We start from the raw sequence: 22,126 nt of genomic DNA on the forward strand, positions 1-22,126 counted from the left end.
GTGGCGGCTGCCCCTCGCCGGGAGACCGCCAGGCACTGCCGGACGGGGGCTCGCCCGTAGGCAGGCTGCTCGAGTAATGCATTTCAAATACTCCAAGAAAGGAACGAGATGGTTTGCTACGACTTCAGCTGATGGTTGGCTTCGCATCAGAAGGCTGAAGGTTCATATTCCTTCTTGGTGGCTGCTGTCTCTGCTGCCTGGGGATCACGGGAGCTGCAAGGCTGCGGCATTGCCCTTTTGGTGAGAAGGCTCTGCCTAACGCCCGGGAGCCAGAGGAGTTTGGTACGGAGGCTGCAGGGTGCGGCTTCTGGCCTCTGCTGTTGGGAGGTCACAAAAAGGGACCGCAGGGGATCTGAGAGAAGACACGACAGCGTTATCTTTTGTGTCTACTATCAGAAACCTGAATATCTGAGTGGAAGAGTCACAATTTCTTTTCAGAAAGCTGCTTAGGCCACATGCATCATGCATTCGCGAGCTGGCTGGCAGCGAGCGATGGAAAGCCAATATTTACCCATGCGGTCCTTACTGGCGGTTGCGACGTGTGTGAAGCGGGGTTCGCTTTAGCTACAGCCCTTCCCACCTGCTGCGACCATACGTTGCTCGTCGCCTTAGGGCCGGCCATGCTCTCCCCGGGAAACCTATAGTTCATGGCAGAGCTGAAAACTTTGCTTGTAAAATTTGTAGAGGTGGGAGCACACCTGCCCCGGGACCCGGCACAGGGTCCGACAGAGCATCTTTGAGCAGCCGTGCGGCATGCGTTGCGTTGTTGGTGGTATGCACGGTGGTCTGGGACAGATCCAAGTTACGAGACATTTTTCTGTTTAACAAAGGCTTCTTTTTCTGTTGAATCTGAGAAAGTGTCGGTTTTCTTTATCAAAGGAAGTTCCTTCACTTTTCGACAGTAAAAAAACCCGAACGGGTGGTTTAGCTTTCTCCAGAATGAGGTTGGCTGTCAGTCAGAATATGCCACCCAGTAATGAAAGTCGAGCAGGGAGCTAATTCCGTGTGGCTATCAATCTCCTGTATTAGCAGCAGACAGTGATGGAGCTGAGGTGGGCTGTCTGTTTGTATCGCGTTCGCGTGAGGTCAGGCAGCGAGACAAGAGTCGCTCGCAGTCAGCGGGGAAGGGCAGGCAGGCTGCGGTGAGGACGCTGCGGACAGCCTGAAGGTCAAGGCTGACAGGATGACAGGCGTCAGCGCGGGGACGATGCCTCCGTGCCCGTCCGGCTCCAGCTGGGAGCTGCCCCTGCGGCCGCAGAAGGTGCAACGGTCAAATTGGGATGTTGTGGATATTTTGGAGCCCTGTTGCTTTGTATGCCAGGGTTTGGTTCTCCTCGCCTCTTTTGGGCTCATGTAGCTTATGCAGAGCCCCGAAAGCCTGACGTAATCTCTCCAAAAGAAGGCTGTAAATCACTGCTATTTGCATGACAGTCCCCTTAATTTTTCTGTTTGTCCTTTTCCAAGTAAAAATGGAGTTAAATGTAAATCGCTTGTCCTAAGTTTCACCTCCTGCAGACACCTGAATATGTAACGTGCAGGCTGTCAGAAAGGCAGGCACCAGTGAGAGGCAAAGACTGCTGAATATCCACGTGGTTTGCTGCTCCCCGGGTACTTGCTCTTGGCTAAGACTGAGGGGCTCGAGGCTTTTCCACTGGTGTGGTCACTAGTGAGTTGATAACAGGGTTTTGTCCACCAGGTATCGCTGGGCGCCTTTTGTAGAGTCCTGCCGTTGTGAGAGATGATGTGGTTTCTGGTGTATTTACCTATGGGACAGGTAAGAAGGGCGTAGCGTTATTCAGGCACACACGCTGTGTGTTTATTGACGTCTGTTTGCTTTTGGTACCATCACCGTAGTATCGAGGCTGTCACTTCCCTTTACCACCAGCCCTCCAAAAACTAGTGAAGGCAAGAAGCAGGAGTGGTTTTAAGAGGACATCATGATTTGGGGTAAAATTATGAAAGGTTTTTCATGATCACCCAGGTCTTTCCCTGCCTTCTGTTTCCATGTTTGTCACTGTCCTCACGTTGGAGGCTGTGACAGTTCTGCCGGCGTCGTTTGACGTGCGGAGAAGCGATGCGACAGAGGAGCCCCGCTGCTTCCCTGTCTGCCCACGGGAGAGGCGTTGCGGAGCAGAAAGTTGAGCTCAGCTTTCCCAGGCCCAAAGTTAGCGCCTAAACCTTGAAGGGTGATTGCTGCCCCTTTTGAAGGCTTTCGGGAGTGACCTTGGTTTCGCATGTGCCTTTTTTGGATTTAGCCATGTAATAACTTTCTTTTTAAATGTTAGAGTTGGCATCAAAAAAGACCCTTTCTATGCTCGCTAATCCTAAACTTTTAAAAATAAGACTAAAATATTGATTGTGTGTGTGCTAAGTATTGGAAGACACCGAGCTTGTCAAAATCAGGATGCCAGGCTGAATCCCCTCCAGTCTAATAACGACGGAACAGCGTCATTCTCGCAAGTTTTTCAGTGGCCATTTACCCAAGGTCCAAGCGCTTACCAGTCTCTCTGTCAATTAACTTGTTATATCAGTGATTTGCCTTTTCCTCTATAAGCTGTATTTTACAGCACCAGACTTGTTTTCAGAAAGTAGCTCTTCCATTAGTTAACATCAGCATTAGCTTTCATTAGTTTTCTACAACTGTAAGCCAGCAGAAATAGCATTGTTGTCATAAAGCTTGAGGAATCAAAAAGCCCGCGTAACATATTTGTAATTTTTTCCATTGTATTCTAATTACGCATCTGGCTGTTTCACATAAAGGCAAGATTTCCATACAGCTAGTTAAAAAACCAAAGCAGGACATTTTCGGTCCCTTAAAAGAGGTACTAATTATATGAACGCTTTATCACGGTATCTTCACACGCTTCCCCTACTACTTTGTGTTTAGTTTCCACGTCTCATTCAGATGAATTGCCCTGGCTGCAGTAAGGCAGGTTAGAATCTGGCATGACGTGGTGCCGTAACCTTTCATTAGGTGCCGGCTCCGTGTCCCGACCAGCCCCGTGATAAGTCCGCGGCGACGTGGCGTGTGTTACGGCTGTCTGTCGGATAGGATCCGGCGTCTGTGCTGAAGGGAGGTGGGTTGCCAGCCACCAGCAGATAACCAGCTCCGTGCGGCTGGCTGATGTGATTCATTACAATGGGTGTAGGATGGCAGTGCTCAGAAACCATCCGGTTCAGCCGCGGTACGTCAGGGGTGTAGATCACACATGAGAAGCGATGAGCCGTGACTTGGCTCGGCGCTGCGGCGTGGAGGGGAGCCCAAGCAAAATGAAGGCAGGAGTTGGGAGGATGAAATGGCTCCCATGCTCTACGGCGTCTCGAGCGGGCGGAGGGCTGGGCTGAACAAAGGGCTTTCAACCGGCATGTCACGCACGGTGTGAATTCCCAGAAGAAAGGGGAGTCGGGGAAAATCGATGTTTGCTGAATAAGCTTTTTCTTTCAAGGGGTCTAAACAGGTGGGCTCTTTCAGGTCAGATTTGCTGGGGGAGATGTGGGAGGCAGCAGGCAGGCAGCTGTGGTCCTGCCCACCTCCCCAGAGCCAGTCCCCGTGCAACCGGTGGGACTTCGCGCAGGCAAGTCTTCCAGCGAGGGATCCTTTGAAAGCCTACCCTGACACATGCCGTCCAAGGCACTAATCATCGATGTTTACTGTATAGCTCATATGTGCTGCACCTGGCAACCAGCAAGGGAGCTGAAGGCAGCACGTGTTTTATATTTGAGTTGTTACTTAAAAAATCAAATTATTTGCATCAGTTTTTGACATTGTTTTTTTTTCCTTGGCTCTGTATGCCAGGGCTCACAGTGCGTGCAAAGATCTGTTTGCTACGTGTAAGCAATATTTTCCCCAGTAAAAAAAGTGTAGACAAGTTAAACATAAAAGGTGTAAAAGATGATATGTCTTTTCATTTATAAGCCGCCATGGTATTTCATACAGGCTTATGTCAAAGAGATTAACCCACTGGAGCTATACTGTATGTTTATAATTGCATACAAATGCATGCGATTGCTTCATATATTAGTCTTTGTTAAAAAATCATTTTGATATATTTGTTTTAGCAGCATAACTAGCCCCGGGGGCACTGGGTATAATTAGAAAAGGGCATGGGGGGAGGCGGGGCTTGTAGAATAAAGCAGTGGCCTTAGGATCACAGGTCCTAATTATAATTTATAATTAACCCCGGAATTTGCACAAACCATCTAAGCTAAACAAGGACTATCATTTTTGCTGTTTAAATTGCAACCTTTTTTTTTTTTTTTAATTTCACCACCTGCTTTGTTGATGTTGTTGTTTTCGTGGCTTAAAACTTAAAAACAAGGGGGGATTAGGAAAGTGGCATTTAAAACTTTTCATGTGAAATATTTACAGTGGGAATTTACTAGTTCAGAGCCAACATAGTGAATCTGCAGCAGAAGGAGTGATCTGAAACTTGTTTACTTATAATTAAAATTTTCCTTATTTATTTTTCTTGCCTTTTTTGCCCTTCTGGTTCCCTCTCTGCCCACAGCTTCTGCCATACACCTCAAGTGTCCACGAGCAGGAGCTGTAGAGAATGGGATGAAATGGCGATGGAGACCTTTATGTTGTTTGTTGACCTGAATCCGTAGACCCAAACCCATTTTGTCCTTCGTCCCTCTGTATATACCGTGCACACACAGAACTTTTTTTCACCCTTTTGCTCTCTTCTAATTCCCCATCACTGCTTGAGTGTGGTAATGATGTGGCTGTGGGTTGCACGTGAGAGCATCCATTTCCTCTAGCTGCATTTTAGCTAGCCTTGCTGCAGAAATGCTGCTCGCCGGAGGAGATGGTGCTTCTGTCCATGAGATCAAATAGCAAATATCAAAGTGGAGATGGAGACCTTTGCTGAAAACAAAACTGCCGATAAGCATCAGCATGAGCTGGTGCGACTTGAGCTTGTCCTAGGGATTTTTTTTCAGCCCCATCCGCCATGTACTGGAATTGTCTAGAGCACGGAAGTGAATCTTAAATTATAGCGATGCTAAGATATATACCCTTTGTGTTCTTGCAAAAGGGAAAATAAATATGTTCCCTCAAAAAGATTACATTTTCAAAGTATATTTGACTTGAATGTTTAATTAGGTTTCAGAATTATCGAGCTAATAAATTAAGTGCAAGGCTTTGGGTAGTGTTTTTTCAGTTCTATGTATATCCTGCATTTGTCACTAATTAATGAGTTCCTAATGCTTCAGCTTCTGGGAAGATGAGCAACAAAGATTAACATAACTAGTAAATCTGAAGATGTGCAGCTGGGTTATAGTATTTGAAATTTGACAAAAACATTGGAAGTATTATTATTTGTGACATGGCTCAAGATGGGGGATTGTGAGGAAAGCAAAGATGACAGAACTGGTGCTAACCACTGTGACAACAACTTGAAAAGCAGCCGACATGACATCTTTCCTATCATGCTGCCGAAAATGTCAACTTTGTGAAGGACAGTGAGAAAATGGTTTGCCGAAAATTTGAAAGGTAGATTCAAGAGATGCTCATCATGTCAGATGCAATATAGTCTACAGCTGGGTGAGAAAGGGAGTCCTTGCCGTGGTGATGGCTCTCGGTTGGCAGGCCCTTCCAGACATCCGCGCTGCTCCAAAAATGGCTACAGCTGACCTGTAGATTGTCTCAAGTTTGCAGTGCATGATACGCGAGAGTGGCATGCGTTTACACCACACGGCAGGCTCTGCATGGAGGGAGCAGTGGCTGGAGCCACTGGGTTTGATGTCCTCCTGGCTCACAAAGACCTCGAGAAAGGCAAAGACCAGGGGGTGACCACGGGTTAAGCCTACGTGGTCTACGTGCGCCTTGGTGGTTGGGTTGACGTCCCGTGGGGCGTTGTGACTTGGGCAAGAGCCGTGTTGGTCAGAGGTTCACTCTCTGGAGCCCACCCTTCATCTTCATATGGGTCAGTGGTTTTAAAGCAGTGCTTCCAGAGCTGCCGTTGCCCAGCTGGGACGCGACTGATGCTGTCACGTCAGCCCATTTTGGTTGTCCAACACGAGTGAGTGCTAAATAACCAGTTCTGGCAAAACCGAAGCCCTTTGAATACAGTGAGAAACTGCGATTCATGTGAAAGGGCTGTGACCCAACCTGAGCTGTCAGATCCTGCCATTAAATCGTGCCGGTTGAGGTTATTGACCCAGCAAAGGGTAACATAACTTTCAGACCATTTCCAGTCCATCAGCAAATCACAGCCAGGGCCGGCAGCTTTTCCTACCTCGTTTGTCAGCACTGATACAATTAACCTAGTGACACTCTGTGAGCTGTTATGAGTACAGGGAGGGAACGGAATGCCAAAAGTCAACTGAGGGCTTCAACCCTGCCCCTTAATGTACGGCATTTATTGCCGTCTGACTTGAGTTATCTGCTCTTCCGCTTGGGAGCAAACCAGGCGCTGCGAGGTGCACGGCATCGCAAAAGGCATGAACATCCCTGTCTGAATCTTAAATATTTTATGGAACTTTGGAATAAAAATATATTAAGCATGTTCAGACATTAATTTTTGCTCAATATCTAATTTGGTTTTTTTGTGGCTTGCTCATTTCTTCAAAATAACTAGTCCTAATTAGGTACTAATGAGACCAGATCCATACTTCCAAAACTGTTTATGAAATGTGTTCCCCAGCTGAGACATTTTATCCAAGTTTCAGCCTAAATCTTTTTTCCTTTTTTTTTTTCCTTAATACACAGCTAAATTTGGCAAATAATCAAAGATTTCTGATTAAATGCTGTTTAAATTTAAATGCATCCCCTGGTATTTGAGTCTTTTTCTGTGTCCATGTTGCAAGTTTTATTTAATGTATATTTAGTTTTAAAATTTTGCAGTAAATATCATGTAAGTTTTGCCAGTTCCTTTTCCAAAATGTTTTAATGGTTTATTCACCTGTGTTGGAATATCAGAGTTCGGATTTGTGATATTAAGAGCTTATTAAATGCAGGGTCAAGGAGAAGTGATTGCACAGATTTTATAGCTTTTAATTTTTTATAGCTTTTTTTTTTTTTTTTTTTTAAGTTTAGGGCCTTTGATTCTTTAAGAGGAAAATAAAGCCAACCAATTAACCCCTGACAGGAGGTTCATTAGAAGCTTTGTAATCCCTTGCCAAGTCTTTTGTATAGCCAAACCAGTCTAGTACTGCAGATTTACGCAGCTTAAGCTGAACACTGGAGGAGGCCTTTAAGTAAGAGCATTTGTTCAATTTTAAGACGTCTTACATTGCCTGAAGAGCGCCTGTGCCAGCAGAGTTGCCCAGGAGTACACAAATCCGTAGACTTTGCTCGCCGGCAGCGGGAAGCGGTGCCGTTGATTGTCTGCCTGGCCGATTCCTTTGGTGGATGGATTAGAGGCGCTCTCCCCTCTCGCCCGGGATTCTGCTGCATGGCGTGTCTTGCTGCGTGGGTGTGGGGGAGAAGGAGGGGATTGCAGCTTGCGGCTCGCGGATGGGTTGGCATCGGCAGAGGTGCGGGGTGGAAGAGCGCAGGGACCACCGCTTCATCCAGCCCCGGGAGAGCTTCCGCAGGGTTCGACTGCACACTGTGCTCTGTGAAAGATGAGAAATGCCCCAGGGCAGCGGGACCTGGGTGTCTCTCAATGCTCTCCTGTGCACTCCTGAAACGCAAGAACATAGTACATAGTCCGAGAAAATCTTCGGTAAATTGTATCGATGTGTTAATTCATATAAATGAGAATTAAATGACTGAAAAGGCATTGCATTTTCAAACACAAAATGCATGTTGCTCTCGAGGCACATTTCAGAAGAATATATTGAAGGTGGTTCACTTCAAGAAATCACTACAATGGGGTGATTCAGCGGTTATGAAGGAGTGCAGAATTTTGTATTCTGATTTTATATACGCCTGGTGTTGATATGCTTTTGTACTGTGAATAGTGTTAAATTAGCAGCTGAATTTTCCTGCAGAAATTGAGTGCCTATTTTGCCAGCAATGGGCCCGATCCTGCAGGGAGAGCTGGCATTGCGCTCCCTGTCACATACCTATATTTAAAAGGGAATTCTGCTTTTTCTGGCTTCTCTATCGCAGGAGAAATGAAGGGGTGGGGGTGTCCGCATCTAGATTATCACTCGGAGAGAGGATATTTCTTTCTTTATTTTTAATACCTTGGCAGTCATGCTGCCGTGCCCACCCGTGTCTTGGTGTGGCATATCCCCTGTCCCGGGTCTCATAGTTGGGGACGTCCCTTTCCGAAAGGGCAGCACGCTGTGTGTTCTGGGGGTGAGTTACCCGGGTGGCGAGGTGGAGTCTGAGTCATTCGTGGCATTTCTCCTCCAGGCCTGACGGGATAGGAACTGTGACCGTAGACGAGAAGGAGCGTTTCGAAGAGATCAAGGAGCGGCTTCGTTTGCTTCTGGAGAATCAGATCACGCATTTTAGGTAAAGGCAGAGAGCCCAGGCTGAATGCGAGAGGACTGATTTCCTCCCAGCTCCCTCCTATAAGCAGCAAAGCCAAAAGGCAGGTTTTGAATGCATACAGGAATTTTGCATAAGTGGCACAGACCTACGCAGGGCAGTGAAGTTCATGCTGTAGCATGTTTGTAGCTGGAGAATCATTTTAAATATATAACCTTTAAAGGATATTTCAAACCATCTTGCTCCCATAGGCATGGTAATGCTGTGGATTTTTTTCTAAAATTTAACAACAAAAAAAAAATCCCTTGTCCTCTTATTTCTCTGTTCCCCTCTGCTCAGTTATTAGCCATTTCTTTTCCCTTCAGACAGGCAGGGCTTTCTGCAGGGATGTCACAGTATAGAAAGGATGGATCCTGCCCACACAAAAAGGGGTGAATCGCCCCCTGCATGCCAGCCGGGTCCTGGGCGGGTGGTACACGTTCGCACGCAGACGGGTGATGTGCAGAGTCCCTGCGGGAGCCTTGGAGCCACCACTTGCCAGGGACGGGGGCTGGTTCAGCCGCTTACCCACAGCCTGGTGCATCACCGGGTCTCCGGCTGGAAGTAAATGCCCTTTCCAGAGGGGCTTTTTGTTTTTGCATTTTTCCGAGAAGATGATATTTAACTCTCTCCTATGAGATCGCAAACCTCTCCAGGTGATGCCCAGATAAATCTGCTTCTAAAACTACCCCGTATTCTGTTTTTCTGCCTTAGTGTCCACACCATCAAACCCTTTCAGAAAATTACCTTGTAGAAAGACTACTCCTTTCCAGGCGGAGGGACTAGATCATTGCTTGGGCATATTTAGGAAAGCACCTTTATAGTGCTGGCAAGGCTTGTTCGTATGCACCTGGTCTGATGTTAACATGATGTGGTTTTTCTAGGTACTGCTTCCCATTCGGCCGTCCAGAAGGTGCGCTAAAAGCCACTCTATCGCTGCTGGAAAGGGTAAGCGTGAGAATAACAGAGAGTAGTTAAAATTACCTGTATTCATATACCTTTCCCTCCAGAAGAGCTTGAGGAACTATTGTTTTTGCATAGGACATGTAATTAATCATAGTTAATATTAAAATGTGGGGTATTAGGTGGGGTTGTTATCTCTCTTGCTTCAGCTCGGAGGCCAGGGTGTAGCCTGGCCACTAAAGGCAGCACAGCCTGCGTCTGTGCCGATAGTGGAGGATCTCGCTGGCAAGCATCTACGCCGCAGACCCTTGTAAGCGATGCCTGGCTGCTGTCCGGTGAAATTCCCATCTCAAGGCAGGCTCATTCCCCTCGGGCATAGGAAACCTGCTCACCGTCATCCTCCCCATCCCTATTGCTGCCTTCCTGCTGCTCCGACATCCTTCTCACCTCTGCTAACACACAGTATGGCCAAGCCCAGACCTAAACCCAAGTCAGCTGGCAGAGCCTGAGAAGGGCATAGCATTGCCTGGCACTGGCGAAGTTGTGATAGATCTTAATGTCATGCCCTAAAAAATCAGAAGCATGGATCTCAGGGCATGCCACAGGGTATAGATGAAGAAGGGGAATAATACAGCAGGGGTAGGTCCCACGTCTCAAGCTGGCCAGGGTGACCTTGTAGCAGATCCTGCATACTGTATGCATACTCTGAGAGCCAAGCAGCACTAGTGTAGGAATGGATGTATGTGCTGGGCTTGGAGAAAAGCAGTTCTGTGTGCCCAATGCCACAACAAATCAGATTTTCTTGTGTCAAGGTTCTGATGAAAGACATAGTTACTCCGGTCCCTCAAGAGGAGGTAAAAACAGTCATCCGTAAATGCTTGGAGCAAGCAGCTCTAGTCAATTATACTCGACTATCAGAGTATGCCAAAATTGAAGGTAAGGCTCTTTCTTTCTGAAATTAAAATTTTGTTGTATTTCTAGGAGGCAACTGTGGCTGGGAGCTATTTAAAAGAAGCTCATTTGCTATTTATTCGCTTGTCAATAAAACTGATGTGATTCTGAATCGGTTTTGTGGTGTTGGCTTCGGAAGCAGTTAAGAGTGGAAGCTATGCAAAACGTTTCTTTTTCTGGAAAAGAGAGAGGAAACAGTTAAAAGGAACTGTAGCGCTTTTTTTTTTTTTCTGATCGTTAGTGCATTTGGCCAGTGGTGTAGTATTCAGACTCATGTCGTGGTTTTAAAACACAAATTGAGAAATACTTGGGATGTCATCTTTGCAGCTGAAGGTATAGTGCAGCTAATTGCTTGTGACAGTGGAGTTCAGGAAACAAATGAAAAATAAGAAGCTGAAAAACTGTTTAATCTATGCTTAATCATTTGTAGCCAATTTAAAATGTCTTTTTTCTGCAGTGTTTCATTGTCTTTGCAGTTTGCATAGCAGGCATTGATCAGTGATCCCATACTTGCATCAGATTTCTTTCTTGTCACTCTAAACCTGGCATAGCTGATATTATTGCCCTTTTAAGTTATGGGAGAATAATAACCGGTGACCAGAGACACATGTAGCCATCAAAAAGACATTTTAAAGCTTGCTAGAGGATACGTGTTAGCTGAAGCTCTACGATCCAGTTGTTCTTTACATGTTAATCGGTTTACGTTGGTACCTTGTCGGCTGCTGTTCCCAGCTTGAAACTCCTACCCAACTTTATCCGAGCTCCCGATTGCTTAAACCTGTATGTTCCAGATGAATGGTATGTTCTGCTCTAGACTTTGGGTTTCTGTTGTGTGTGGTGTGAAGCTTTCCCACAGCTGAGATTATCATTGTATGCCTCTAGGACAATATTGAGAGGAGAAAAAAAAAAAAACACAAACCCCAAACTCCCTCTGATTTGTTCTTAGTTCTTGTTTACATGAAAAATTGGGTTGTTATATGACAAATTGTCCAGGTTCTGTACATGACATGTCCTCTCTTTTTCCATTTTTTTTCTGTCTAACGATGCAAATTGTGTACCAGTGGTAATGAATTCATTGTTATGCATCCAGTGAGAAACACTTAAGAATTGGGCACTAAAAGGATGTTTATCAACTCTTGACTTGGTAATGAGTGACAAAAATAGAGAAGGAACAAAGGTTTCATAAGCACTGTATTATCAGGCAATTTATCGAAGTACTCAACTTCACAGGATATTTTAATTGGTGTATTCTGTAAAATGCAATGTTTAAATATACTTGATGAGGATGGAGAAGGACTGAGAATCAAAAGCAGCTTTTCTGTTGATGGATGCTTCTACCCAGGGCTGGCTCCCTTAGGTTCTCTGTGTAAATATCACTAACTCGTTGGTAAGATTTGCTCTCTTCTTTCAGATAAATCTATGCAAAAACAAACTTTATGATCTGTAAGTAAAAATGCATTCATTTCCAAAGTAGAACAGTTAGTGTGTACTTTTCCTTTTGTGCCTCAATTCTTCTTGGTTGTGTTAATTATCTGCCCTCTTTTTTGCACTGTGACTTTTAGGTCTGGGAATACTTTGAAGCAACAAACCTTTTTTTTTCCAGCTACCTTTTCAGAGAAATAGTTCATTCCACACTACCTGCTCTCTTCTGCTTTTCTCCTCCTTTATCCGTGATTGGCCACAGCCACTTTTTGATACTGTCTCTACAAAAGTGGTTGTAACACCAATTTCCAAGCATGCTGGGATTGTTAATTCGAACAACCCAACATCCGCCGGCTGCATGCATCAGGTTTTCTCTCATGAGCATAGTCCACTACACGCTCAAATACTTCCTTAGAAGAGCAAATAACAAATTTACTTCAGTGAGATGCGTCCCTGCACGCGGCTTTGAAATCTTGCTTTTTAAAACCTGACATTTGAGGAGCCACGTGTTTGAGAGAGTTTTGTGGGAGGTGCAAAACTAAATCAGTGGCAGCAGTGCTTGAGGCTATGCTTATGAAGAAATACCTGTGAAAGCCTTAGATACTGAAGGCTGAAATCCTTAGTATCTCGGAGCCTTAAACCAATGGAATTCTATTTCCCTCTATTCATGACGTTTTGATCATTATATTCTTGCGAACAGTTCAGAGCAAACCTCTAGAGTCATGGTCACAGCCTCTTGTGACTCATGGGCATGCTGAATGGTTAATCCAGTAGATCTCCAATTTTAACCCTCCTTATTTTTTTTTTTCTTTTTTTTTTTTTCTTCCTTCCTTTTATCCTGTGTGTATCCCAAAATACTCTACGGCTACTTTCCTTTTAACCTAATATAAAGTTTTCCTCTGACCTATAGCCTATAACCTCTTTACCTCTGACCTAAGCCTCTTGCATGCCCAAATCCTCTTTTATAGGGAAAAAGAGAGAAATGTATGAGCATCCTGTCTTCTGCTTGGCCTCTCAAGTGATGGATTTAACCATTCGTGAGTACCTACCACCCTCCTCTCCATGCTGTCCTCACTCTTTCTGTTCTCATTACCTCAAGAAAGTCCAGATCCAAACCAACTCACTCTCCTTGCTTCAAGTCTTTTAGCATTGGCTTGTCTGTTGCTTCTGTCTGTGAAACCCAGTGTGAGAAGTCCAGTCACTTTTTATCAGCCTGAACCAGGTTAGACAATTAACCCATCTGTTTGTGATAAACTCAGATCGTCTGTAAGTTTTTTCAGTTCTTCTTTACGTCCGTGACCTGAATGCATTTTTACTTTGCTTCTGTGTAACCCCAATTTGTAAAGTGCTTGTCACTGGTACACAATCAAAAGGTAGCAGCTACATCGGGGAGAAGTGAGCTAGAGGTCAGATAAAGGACACTTGGAAAAAGCCATCCCTTTGCCTGCGTACAAGATCTTTACCCAGTCCTGTGTATAAGATCGCATAAGGCTGTCCTTTCTCTGTACATCAGATCTTACGTGTCTCCTGTCTGTTAGCTCTCGAGCGGAAGGATGCGCTTTACTCACTCTCCTCCTCGATTTTTTACTTACTCCTTTGCACCGAGCTCTGGAGGGGACATCCCAGCCCCGCTGTCACTCGGAGGTCCCCCCTGTGTCCTCAGAGCTCACCCTCTCTGGTTTTCGATTTGTGTAGCGTTTTCTTTCACCTCTGTGAAAGGAGCTTCTTTTGGTAACCCCATGCTTTGGGGGGGGCGGGGGGCAAGACGGGGTGACTTTTCTTCTTTTCAAATGTCATATATCACGCATAACTGGGGGGCTGTGCGGTCCACTTGCTCATTAATCCTGCATATCTGTTCTTGTTTCTCTCTTTTCTCTCCTTGTTGCTTTCTCTCTTTCATATAGAGAATCAAAAGGATGCAGGTGAACAATTGTATATGCATTATAAATTGCTAGGACTGTTGAGTTTTATTTATTTTGTTTTCTTTTTTTTTCATAGCTCCTTAAGATATGTACTCCTTCAGGCTGAAAATGGAGATGCATTAATACTTAAGGAGTTAATTTGTGCTGTCTACATAATCTCCTTTTCCTCCTTCCTTAGAGTAGAGTGTAGATTAGGAATACCTTATAGAAATGTAGTATCTTCTTAGGACACAGTTTTAGAGGAGAATCTAGCCTTTGTAAAGAGAAAGTTTCTTGTTTTCCAAAAGAACTGCAGCTCATTTTGGGTGAAAAAATGTTGGTGATTTGGCCATTAATTTAACACACCTAACAAGCACATTTATAACGAAACTGATGTTCATTTTTGTTTTTCATATCTTCTGTTTTATGCCCTGATGGGAGGACTGGGTTTTTAATTTTTTTATTTCTTTATTTTCTATTTTTTTTTTTGTTAATGTGTAACAAACGATCCGGTGGGACGGAAGTCGTGTTTGTCTCTCGTTTATGACCTGTGGTGACATGTAACAGGGCAAAGGCTCAGCTCAAGTGCCCGTCTCTTCAGAAGGGACGGTGGAGCTCCGCAGCCCCTGGCCTCGTTTCTGTTGTATCCCAGAGTCCTAGTTTGAAAGTCCTTGAAACCTGAACTGTTCATTTCTTTTTGTGAGTAGATTGTTCTGTTTTGTGGAAAGAAAAAAAAAAAAAAAAAAAAAAAAAAAGGATTGGGTTGATTTCAGCTCTGTTTGCAAAGGGAAATTGCTTCTAAAAATCAGTACGGGAGGCTGGGCCAGGTTCTGCCCTGGCTTCCCCAGGCCTCTGCAGCGCAAATTTGGCCCACGATCTAGAGCTATTGCATGCCACTAAAATTAATTTTGAGTAGCAAGAAATATTTAGAAAATGGAGAATAATTTTTCCCTACGGCTATGAGAGGTGCAAATAAACAAACAGCAAATAGAACAATCCCAGCTATTACCGATAACGACAGCGGATTCACGCTGAGCACAATAAATGCGCTGAGCACGGCGCGGGCCGGCAGTGGCTCGTCACGCGCTTGCAGTTTAGAAATTCAGAAGGACGTTTCTATGGCCCGGCTCCTTTAAAAATAAAACGGCTTCTTCTCGATGCTTGGAGCGAGTGAAAGGACACGGGGAGTTGTGACTCCGCTGCTTCGTGCCCACAAATCTCCCGTTGTCTTAAATGAAAAATTTTCAGGCAAGGTCAGCAGGACTCAGCTTGAAACCAGTTCCTCAGCTTAAGTGGAGTCAAAAGTGACTGGGTTTTGGCCTGACTTTTTATTTATTTTGCCAGAAGCAAGAATAAAAATAAGATATTGAAAACAACTTCTTAAACACACAAATGTCACCCCTTGATGTCCTTTCTCCTGAAAAGTGTGTAGTCTCTTGCCTTGCTTTAAAAATACTGATTTGAAATAGAACATTAAACAGAACACTACGCTAAAACAATTAAAGATGAATGACTTGCTTTAATTATTAATCAGACAAAACTACTAACACTCAGATTAATAAGTGCGACCTTTTAATAAGTGTTCGTCTGCTTATTTATATAAGTTGGGAATCCGTCGTTCCTTTAGAAAAGAGTAACTTCTCCAGCCCTTAAGCACAGGATTTGTGAAAGGTGCTGCACTGCATCAGAGGACACAAGTGCCACCTTGCACTGCTGGTGTTGGGTACAGGCAGCTCTAGAGATGGTGCCAGCCGAGGCAGTAGTTGTCAGTTTGATAATAGATTGTCTTTAGCATAAGACTTTTTTTTTTTTTTTGAGTTTTCAGACCGAGTATTTCTCATGTTGTGGTTTGGTTTTGGCCTCTGTAAAGAGAGGCTTCCTGTGGTACTGCGGAGTCGATGCACAGAGATGAGAAGTGAGGGAGACGTGGGGATGGAGGCAGCTCTCGCCTCGCTGCTCGGTGCCAGAGCGGGACAGCAATAGGGCACGGGCTGCAGGTGGAAAGTAGCTGGAGAGCAGATGGACCCACTGAAGTCCTATTGCTCTGTCACCAGGGGAAATCACCTTCTCTTGGGCTATCTAAAAATGCCAGCTTTTTTCTCATCCCACAGCCTCCCCGGCCCCTGTCCAGGGAAGCAGGGCTCCAGCGGCACAGCATCTCACCACGCTGCATCGCTGGCGTGGACCACCCTCCCTGATCTGTCCCTCCTGGCCAGGCTGGCAGGGAAGCCTGACTTCCCTCAGAAATGCACCCAGCAGTGGTGCCAGAGTGGGTGCAAAGCCAAAATCTGGTCAATGCATGGGGGTCAGTGCTGCAACGGAGCAGTGAGGGGCAGCCACGGTGCCCGTGCAGAGGCAGATATCTCTCAGGTGCCAGCCTCAGGCTGGGGACCCGGGTGCCCCCGCAGGAGAGGGACCGAGCACGGTGGCTTCGGCTGCGTCAGCTTCAGCTGGCACTGGCCGTGGAGCATCTTGCACATAGCGCCCGCCCCAGCAGGCATGGAAAGCGTCCTCAGCCAAGTAAGCGGGTGCAGAAGAGGTCGGTTTGTGACTGGAGCAACACAACAGGTTGTTAAGAAGCAGTGGTATTTTTCAAGGCATTCGTACTGGCCCTTGTCACAGTCCCCATGCTCGCTTTACGTCACTCGCCCTCCCTATTTCTGGATCTCAGCCTGGGAAGCTCTGTGCACATATCCGTAACTCTTAGCGAGCGCACTGAAGTACCAGGGGCTTGAGCTGCCTGTTGATGAGCCTGGTCCGAGACAAGGAGAGGTCCTGTGTGATTTGTCAGCCCAGACGCTGCTAGGCAATCACTCCCAGCATTTGTGATAAACCACAAAGCTTAAAAAAACCCAACCAAACAAAAAATTACATTCCCCAAATAAATATGGATGCAAAATGTGTGAAAACATCAGTCTTTGTATGCAGGTGTGGAAACTGAAGTAATTAATAAATCGTGCACTTTAACTCAGGCATGACTGCAACCTGTATTTGTGTGCTGCTGAACTGCTGCTTGATTTGTTCCATTCCTTGAAATGGCATTCGGTTGTGTTTAACAAAGAATCGTGATGCCGCTTTCGAGATTTCCTCTTGCCCTTTCAAAGGCAGTGTTAGAAGCAGTATCAAAGTTATTGCAAGAGCTTCAGAAATCACAAAGGTCTGCATTGTGCCGTTATCTTTTTACAAGTCTCTTACCAACTGCAGAGCAACTTGCTGCCTGAGGCATGAGATATAATTCAGATATGCAGAAATTCCTCACGAGGCTGAGTAATCATCAGAAAGTCAGGAGATCAGTTCTCTTTTCAGTATGTGGAGTTTTGAGAGCTGAATTAGAGTCTACTTATGAGTTGAAAAAAAACCCCATCTCTATGAATTTTTCTTACTTTTAAGATAACACATCTTATTTTGAAAGAAAAAATGATGCATCACTGAAATCCCTTTCAGATACACGCAAATTTTTTTCACAAATATAATAAAAGGCTGCTTTGCCTCATCCTCAAGCTAAGTCCATTATTCTCTGTAGTTATCTTGCAAACAGCAGCTCTTTTTTATCATTTTCATGATTGGCTTGCAAATGAACGCACACATAACACTTACACACCAAAGCCTTTGGCAGGGGTCATATATTTTTTAATTATTACAAGCACACCATTGAGTCGGTGGCTACGCTTTTAAAAAAATATGAGAAGTCAACAATACTCTTATGCTATTGCAAGTGTAATTCTCACTGTTGATGATGTGTTAGTAGCCCATCTAGCAGAAATCGTGCTGCTGAGTAAGAAATACGTAGTTTGACAATCTTCCAGTCCATAAAGAGTCACACGCACTGAACTGTGGACAATGTACATACCCAAAGCAGCACAGATTTTTTTTAACATACCTGTTAGTGGAGGCTGAAGCTTATTACAAGCACAAGCCCAGAATTTGCCAAGTAATTCGAGTTTCTGCAAGTATTTTATTTGCAAGTATCATGCAGAAGCCTAAAAACCTTTGGCAGAAGTTTGTCCAGGAAAGCACTTTGTCAGGTTAGTAAGGTGTTTAAACCTTATCCGTTTGACACACGTGAGCAACGAACACGAGAGCATTTCTGATGCTAAACTGGCTGTGGCGAGGGATTAGAGAGGAAAAGGACAGGGAAGAAAGAAAAGCCAAAGTGAAACAAAACGCGCACACACACGGTAGCCGATCGCTGGCAAGTGCTGTAGAACCCATCCAGCATTGCTCCGAGCAGGAGCCGAGATGCCCTGTGAAAGGGACCTCACGGAGCATCTCCAAGGCTGGGACCCAGCGCCTCCCAGGGCATTGCAGTCATTTGTATTTAAATTTATGGATGAAATTAATCACTTTCCTTAGCCAGACCTTAATCTTTTAAATTTTCTTGCAAGAGAGAGGCAACAAAGAAAAGCGTGGGTCGGGGCTCATGAGGTGTTCAGTGCGCCGAGGAAGGGACGGAGCTCTTCCTCTCCCCTCCTGCCGCTCCAGGTGGTTTTGCAGCCATTGTGCAAGAGCCCTGGATTTGGGTCTGAAAAATGTAAATGAACAAAAGAGCTGAATATTTGTGCAGATTGGGCCGGATCAGAATTACAGCAAGAATTTGTTGCTTAACCTGCTGTAATCCCTGGTGGAAGCTTGTTTTCAAGAGCCGGTGGCGGTGGGGAGATGCCAGGAGCAGGGGTAAGGCGCTGGGGGGGATCTCTCGCAGGGCTCCCAGAGAAGTGAAAGCCACCCCGGGGCACTGTGCTGACAACTGCACAGCGGGAGCCTCCTCCAAGCTGTTTTGTACGTGCTGCACTAGCGATTCATGAAGTCCCGGTGCTGCTGCATCTCTTGCCTCTTCCTCCTCTTCCTTCTCTGCTAATGACTTTTCCCTAGGACAAAAAGCATTTGCACGAGTCAGACCCATTCAATGCTATGGGGTCTGGACATCCGTGAAGTCTGAAATCTGTTTTTTGCTGGGTAGCTGTTGGCGATGCAGGGGCTTGGCTCACATGGAGGGATGCAGCGCTGAGAGGTGTGGTGGGATGCAGTTTTGGGATGCGATTTTCCCCTGGCTTTGATGCTCTTAGGAGGAGCTCTCTCTCTTTGACTCTCCCAACTTTGGAGCCCAACGGAGTCCCCTGGGTGGCGAGGGGTTCCCATCACGCAATTGCCAGGTGCGGGTGGGAGATGTGCAGTCCCCTCTCCCCAGGGTCCCTTCCCACGCAGGGACCTTGGCACAAACTGCTCTCCATAGTGATGGGCAGGAACGTATCCATCCTATATCTACATGTTGAGCTCACGAGCCATCAGTGAGTAGCCAAGTTGAATTCTTGCTTATGTTTTAAATCAGAGTGAAAGCCATTAGGCCAGTGCCCAAAAAGCAGTTATTTTTGTCACTTGAGGCTGAGAGGTTTGTTTTGGGGGACAAAGCCACCCGTGGTAAACACTGAACAAGGATCAGGATGACTCCGGAGCTGAACAAATAGATTTGCTTTTCCTGTTATCAGGGAAAAAAAAGAAAAAAGAAAAAAAAAAAAAAGCCAGAAACCAGTAGCTTGAATCTAAGAGTCTGAATTAAATCATTACACAGCTTAAAAGACTAAAAATAAGAGTGTGTGTGTGTGTGCGCGCCCGTGCGCATTGTATGTGTGTTTATGTACCTACGTACATCTATCTCTGTGTATGGAGAGGGGAACCAACCTAACTCATACTCTTTAACTAATGCTTTACTCGAATATTCTTTATTATACTTTGATAAGTGTTATAATTCTGTGAGAATTAAAAGCAATCAGAAACCTACTTTGCACAAGCCAACCAATGTTTTTTTTTCCCCCACTGGAAAATGCAAGCAAAATGGCAAGGACTTTTGGCAATAGAATGTCCAGATAAATATGCCAGCTTCCCTGCAAATGGCATTATTAAAAATAGTCACAATGCTGCTAAAAACTGTTATTAAATGGAATAGAAACTATTGTGTTAATAGATTCACAGTATATAATTTATTCTCTGAGTGTATGCAAAAGGAAAGGCTATTTTCTTTGAATTTTTCCTATGCTGATATTGTAAACTATATGACAGATGGGTCAAGTCCTGATTGCAGTATTCTAACATTTGGAATAGCAAGTAACATATTTGATAGAGCTGGCAAGTTTTTATATATGATTCAACCCAGAATATAAAAGCCACTAGAATTCCAAGTTGAAAATAATTAAATGAGCTGGAAACGATCAGGAACCACACATTTTTAAGTGACAGATTTTTTTACATGTTTAAATTGCACAAGAATATTTTATAGCTCCCTTTAACCAACAGTGACGTTTAATTCTAAAATGTGTAATTGATATTTGCAAAGCAATTAATTCCTGTGGCTCATTATTCTATTGCTAAATGTACCTAAGCACTGGGGCACTGACTTAAAGTCATTCTTTTAAGTTCACCTGCTCTCAATGCCAGAGTTTTAACTGAATTACCCTATTTCAGTTTCCTCACCTGGCTGCATGCAGTGCAGTGCTGTACTTGTGTTGCATTTTTAACTTTCTGATTGCACAGTACCGTAGGATGTTCGAATCTGCTGACTTCTAGAGTATGTGTTGTCAGATGGTGTCATTACCGTGTAATACTTCAAGTACCGATAAGCAAAAACCCAGCAGCTTATTCCATTTGTATTTGATCATTTCTGCTTATGTTCCTTTTGAAGTTCCCATCTTTTTGTCACTGTTTATGAAGTCATTTGTCTCTTTACTTTTGGCGTCTCTCTCTGTCATGCACAAGCAGCCCGTCCGTCCAAGCCTAAGCCACCGGCTGGACCACCATCATCTCCTCAAACGCAGACTAACATGATAAATCATATGCTCAAAGGCATGGCCAAACAGCCGCCAAGTACTGTAATAGTCTTCCTTCCTTTTATTCAGTGGTTTTCTAGTCTAGCAGTTGCTTGTGTAGCAGTAGAAAGCTAGTTCTCACGTGTAGCTTTATACCAAATAATACCTAGCGCGATGTGGTAGGTTTTAGCGATTTAGAGGTAGCATTTATTTCAAAATGTCCACATTTTTTTGTCTAGCAATGTCTGACATATGCAACATTTTCAAATATCAACGTCAGCACAAAATAACATTGTTGTTGCATAACATTTTGCATGAAAACTATAAATATGTATGAGCTTTACATGATGTTGGATGAAATGTTTGATAAGTATATCGTATACGTTTCATGTAACTGTCAGTGCTCCAGCTATCTTAGCAGAATATTCTGATGTATAGTAACTTAACCAGGGAAATATTTAAAATAAGAAGAAAAAAAATTAAGATTGACATCTGCTGGCTGCCAAAGTTGTATAAGCATCAATATTTTCTTTAAAGACAGCATCTCTGAGCAGTTGTTCTTATTAACACTTTTGTCTTTTAGTTGTATTTGAGAGCAGATCAGTGTTGCAAATGAGAATGGGCCTGATGCTGCTCCGATCAATGGGAAAGCTTCCGCTTGGCTTCGGAGGTGCCGACACAGCCAGAGCTTACTAAGGGATGTGTCTTTGGACTCCTTTTGCACAAAAGGAAGAGGTTTCTCCTTCTTGTAGTCAGTGAGGTGCTGGATTGAACAGGAGAAAGAATGCGGAGTTAATCAGCAGTTCTCCCGGTTTTGCCCAGTAAATTGCGTTAAGGGGAACCTGGATTTTTTTTTGTTTCCAGTGATACAAGAAACAAAAGGAAAACTGGAGAAGAAACCCCCAAGGCCACTGTCTGTGGCATGAATCGGCAAAAATGTAGAGGTCGTTTGCATGGTGCTTTACCGTGTTGCATCTCTCAGCCGAGCTGAGGACCTGTAATGCCAGACTTCAGCTGACCGGGTTGCTGAGCTCCTCTGAAAAACCAGCCCGTGCGACCGTTCTGAAAGATACGACTTTCCTTTTTGTGGGAAATCTGTTACTGGTAAACAGGTATTCAGGGAAAACTAGGAGCAGGCAAGATTTTGAGGGGGAGCACTAAGTCCTCAGAGCTCACCGTGCCTTCAGCAAGGCAGGGATTTCTCCCCGGGCGACCCTGTAGAGCAGAGCGGTGCCACCTGGGTGCAACCGCACGTTTCTGCCCTATCAGCAGAGCAGACCTACACCCTAGCAAAAATCCAGCGCGTGCAGAAGGCTGGAGCAAGATGCCCAGCCGGCACCTTGCACGTCGGCATGACCCAAGCTGCTGGCTTAGCCGGGCTCCTTTGGAAATCTCAGGGTGGTTGCTGGTAACGGCGCTTCAATGCATGCACTGCTAGCACGTTGCTGTGTTGGGCGCATACGGTCTGTTGTACACTGCTAATTGCAGCAGATCAATCTGGCTGTTCGGTTTTGGGTTTTTTGGTACTTCACCCATTTACGAAGTCTCCAGCTTTGATATCACGGAGAGGCCAAACTACGCGTCGGTGCAGAGGTATGAATTGGCTGGTGTAGCTACCAAAGTCCGATGCCGTTCTTTGCCATAGCTGCGCCGGAGAGCCGGGATCGGCGCGCAGGGTGACACGCCGGTAGTTAACGTGGTGACGTGCTGCAGGGTGGGTGGAT

The 22,126-nt window shown here is 45.0% G+C and overlaps 1 protein-coding gene across 1 annotated transcript in view; it reads left to right on the forward strand.

Moving 5' to 3' along the window:
- CADPS (calcium dependent secretion activator) overlaps positions 1 to 22,126 on the forward strand; it is a 194,372-nt gene that overhangs the window by 114,563 nt on the left and 57,683 nt on the right. The window contains exons 16-20 of the mRNA XM_035903800.1: positions 8,309 to 8,410; positions 9,310 to 9,373; positions 10,141 to 10,264; positions 12,670 to 12,738; positions 13,606 to 13,623. Coding sequence (XP_035759693.1) covers positions 8,309 to 8,410; positions 9,310 to 9,373; positions 10,141 to 10,264; positions 12,670 to 12,738; positions 13,606 to 13,623 — 377 coding nt within the window. The remainder of the gene's footprint in view (positions 1 to 8,308; positions 8,411 to 9,309; positions 9,374 to 10,140; positions 10,265 to 12,669; positions 12,739 to 13,605; positions 13,624 to 22,126) is intronic.

The sequence above is a fragment of the Egretta garzetta genome, unplaced genomic scaffold (assembly GCF_000687185.1).
Source record: "Egretta garzetta isolate BGI_Z169 unplaced genomic scaffold, ASM68718v1 scaffold91, whole genome shotgun sequence".
Taxonomy (NCBI): domain Eukaryota; kingdom Metazoa; phylum Chordata; class Aves; order Pelecaniformes; family Ardeidae; genus Egretta; species Egretta garzetta.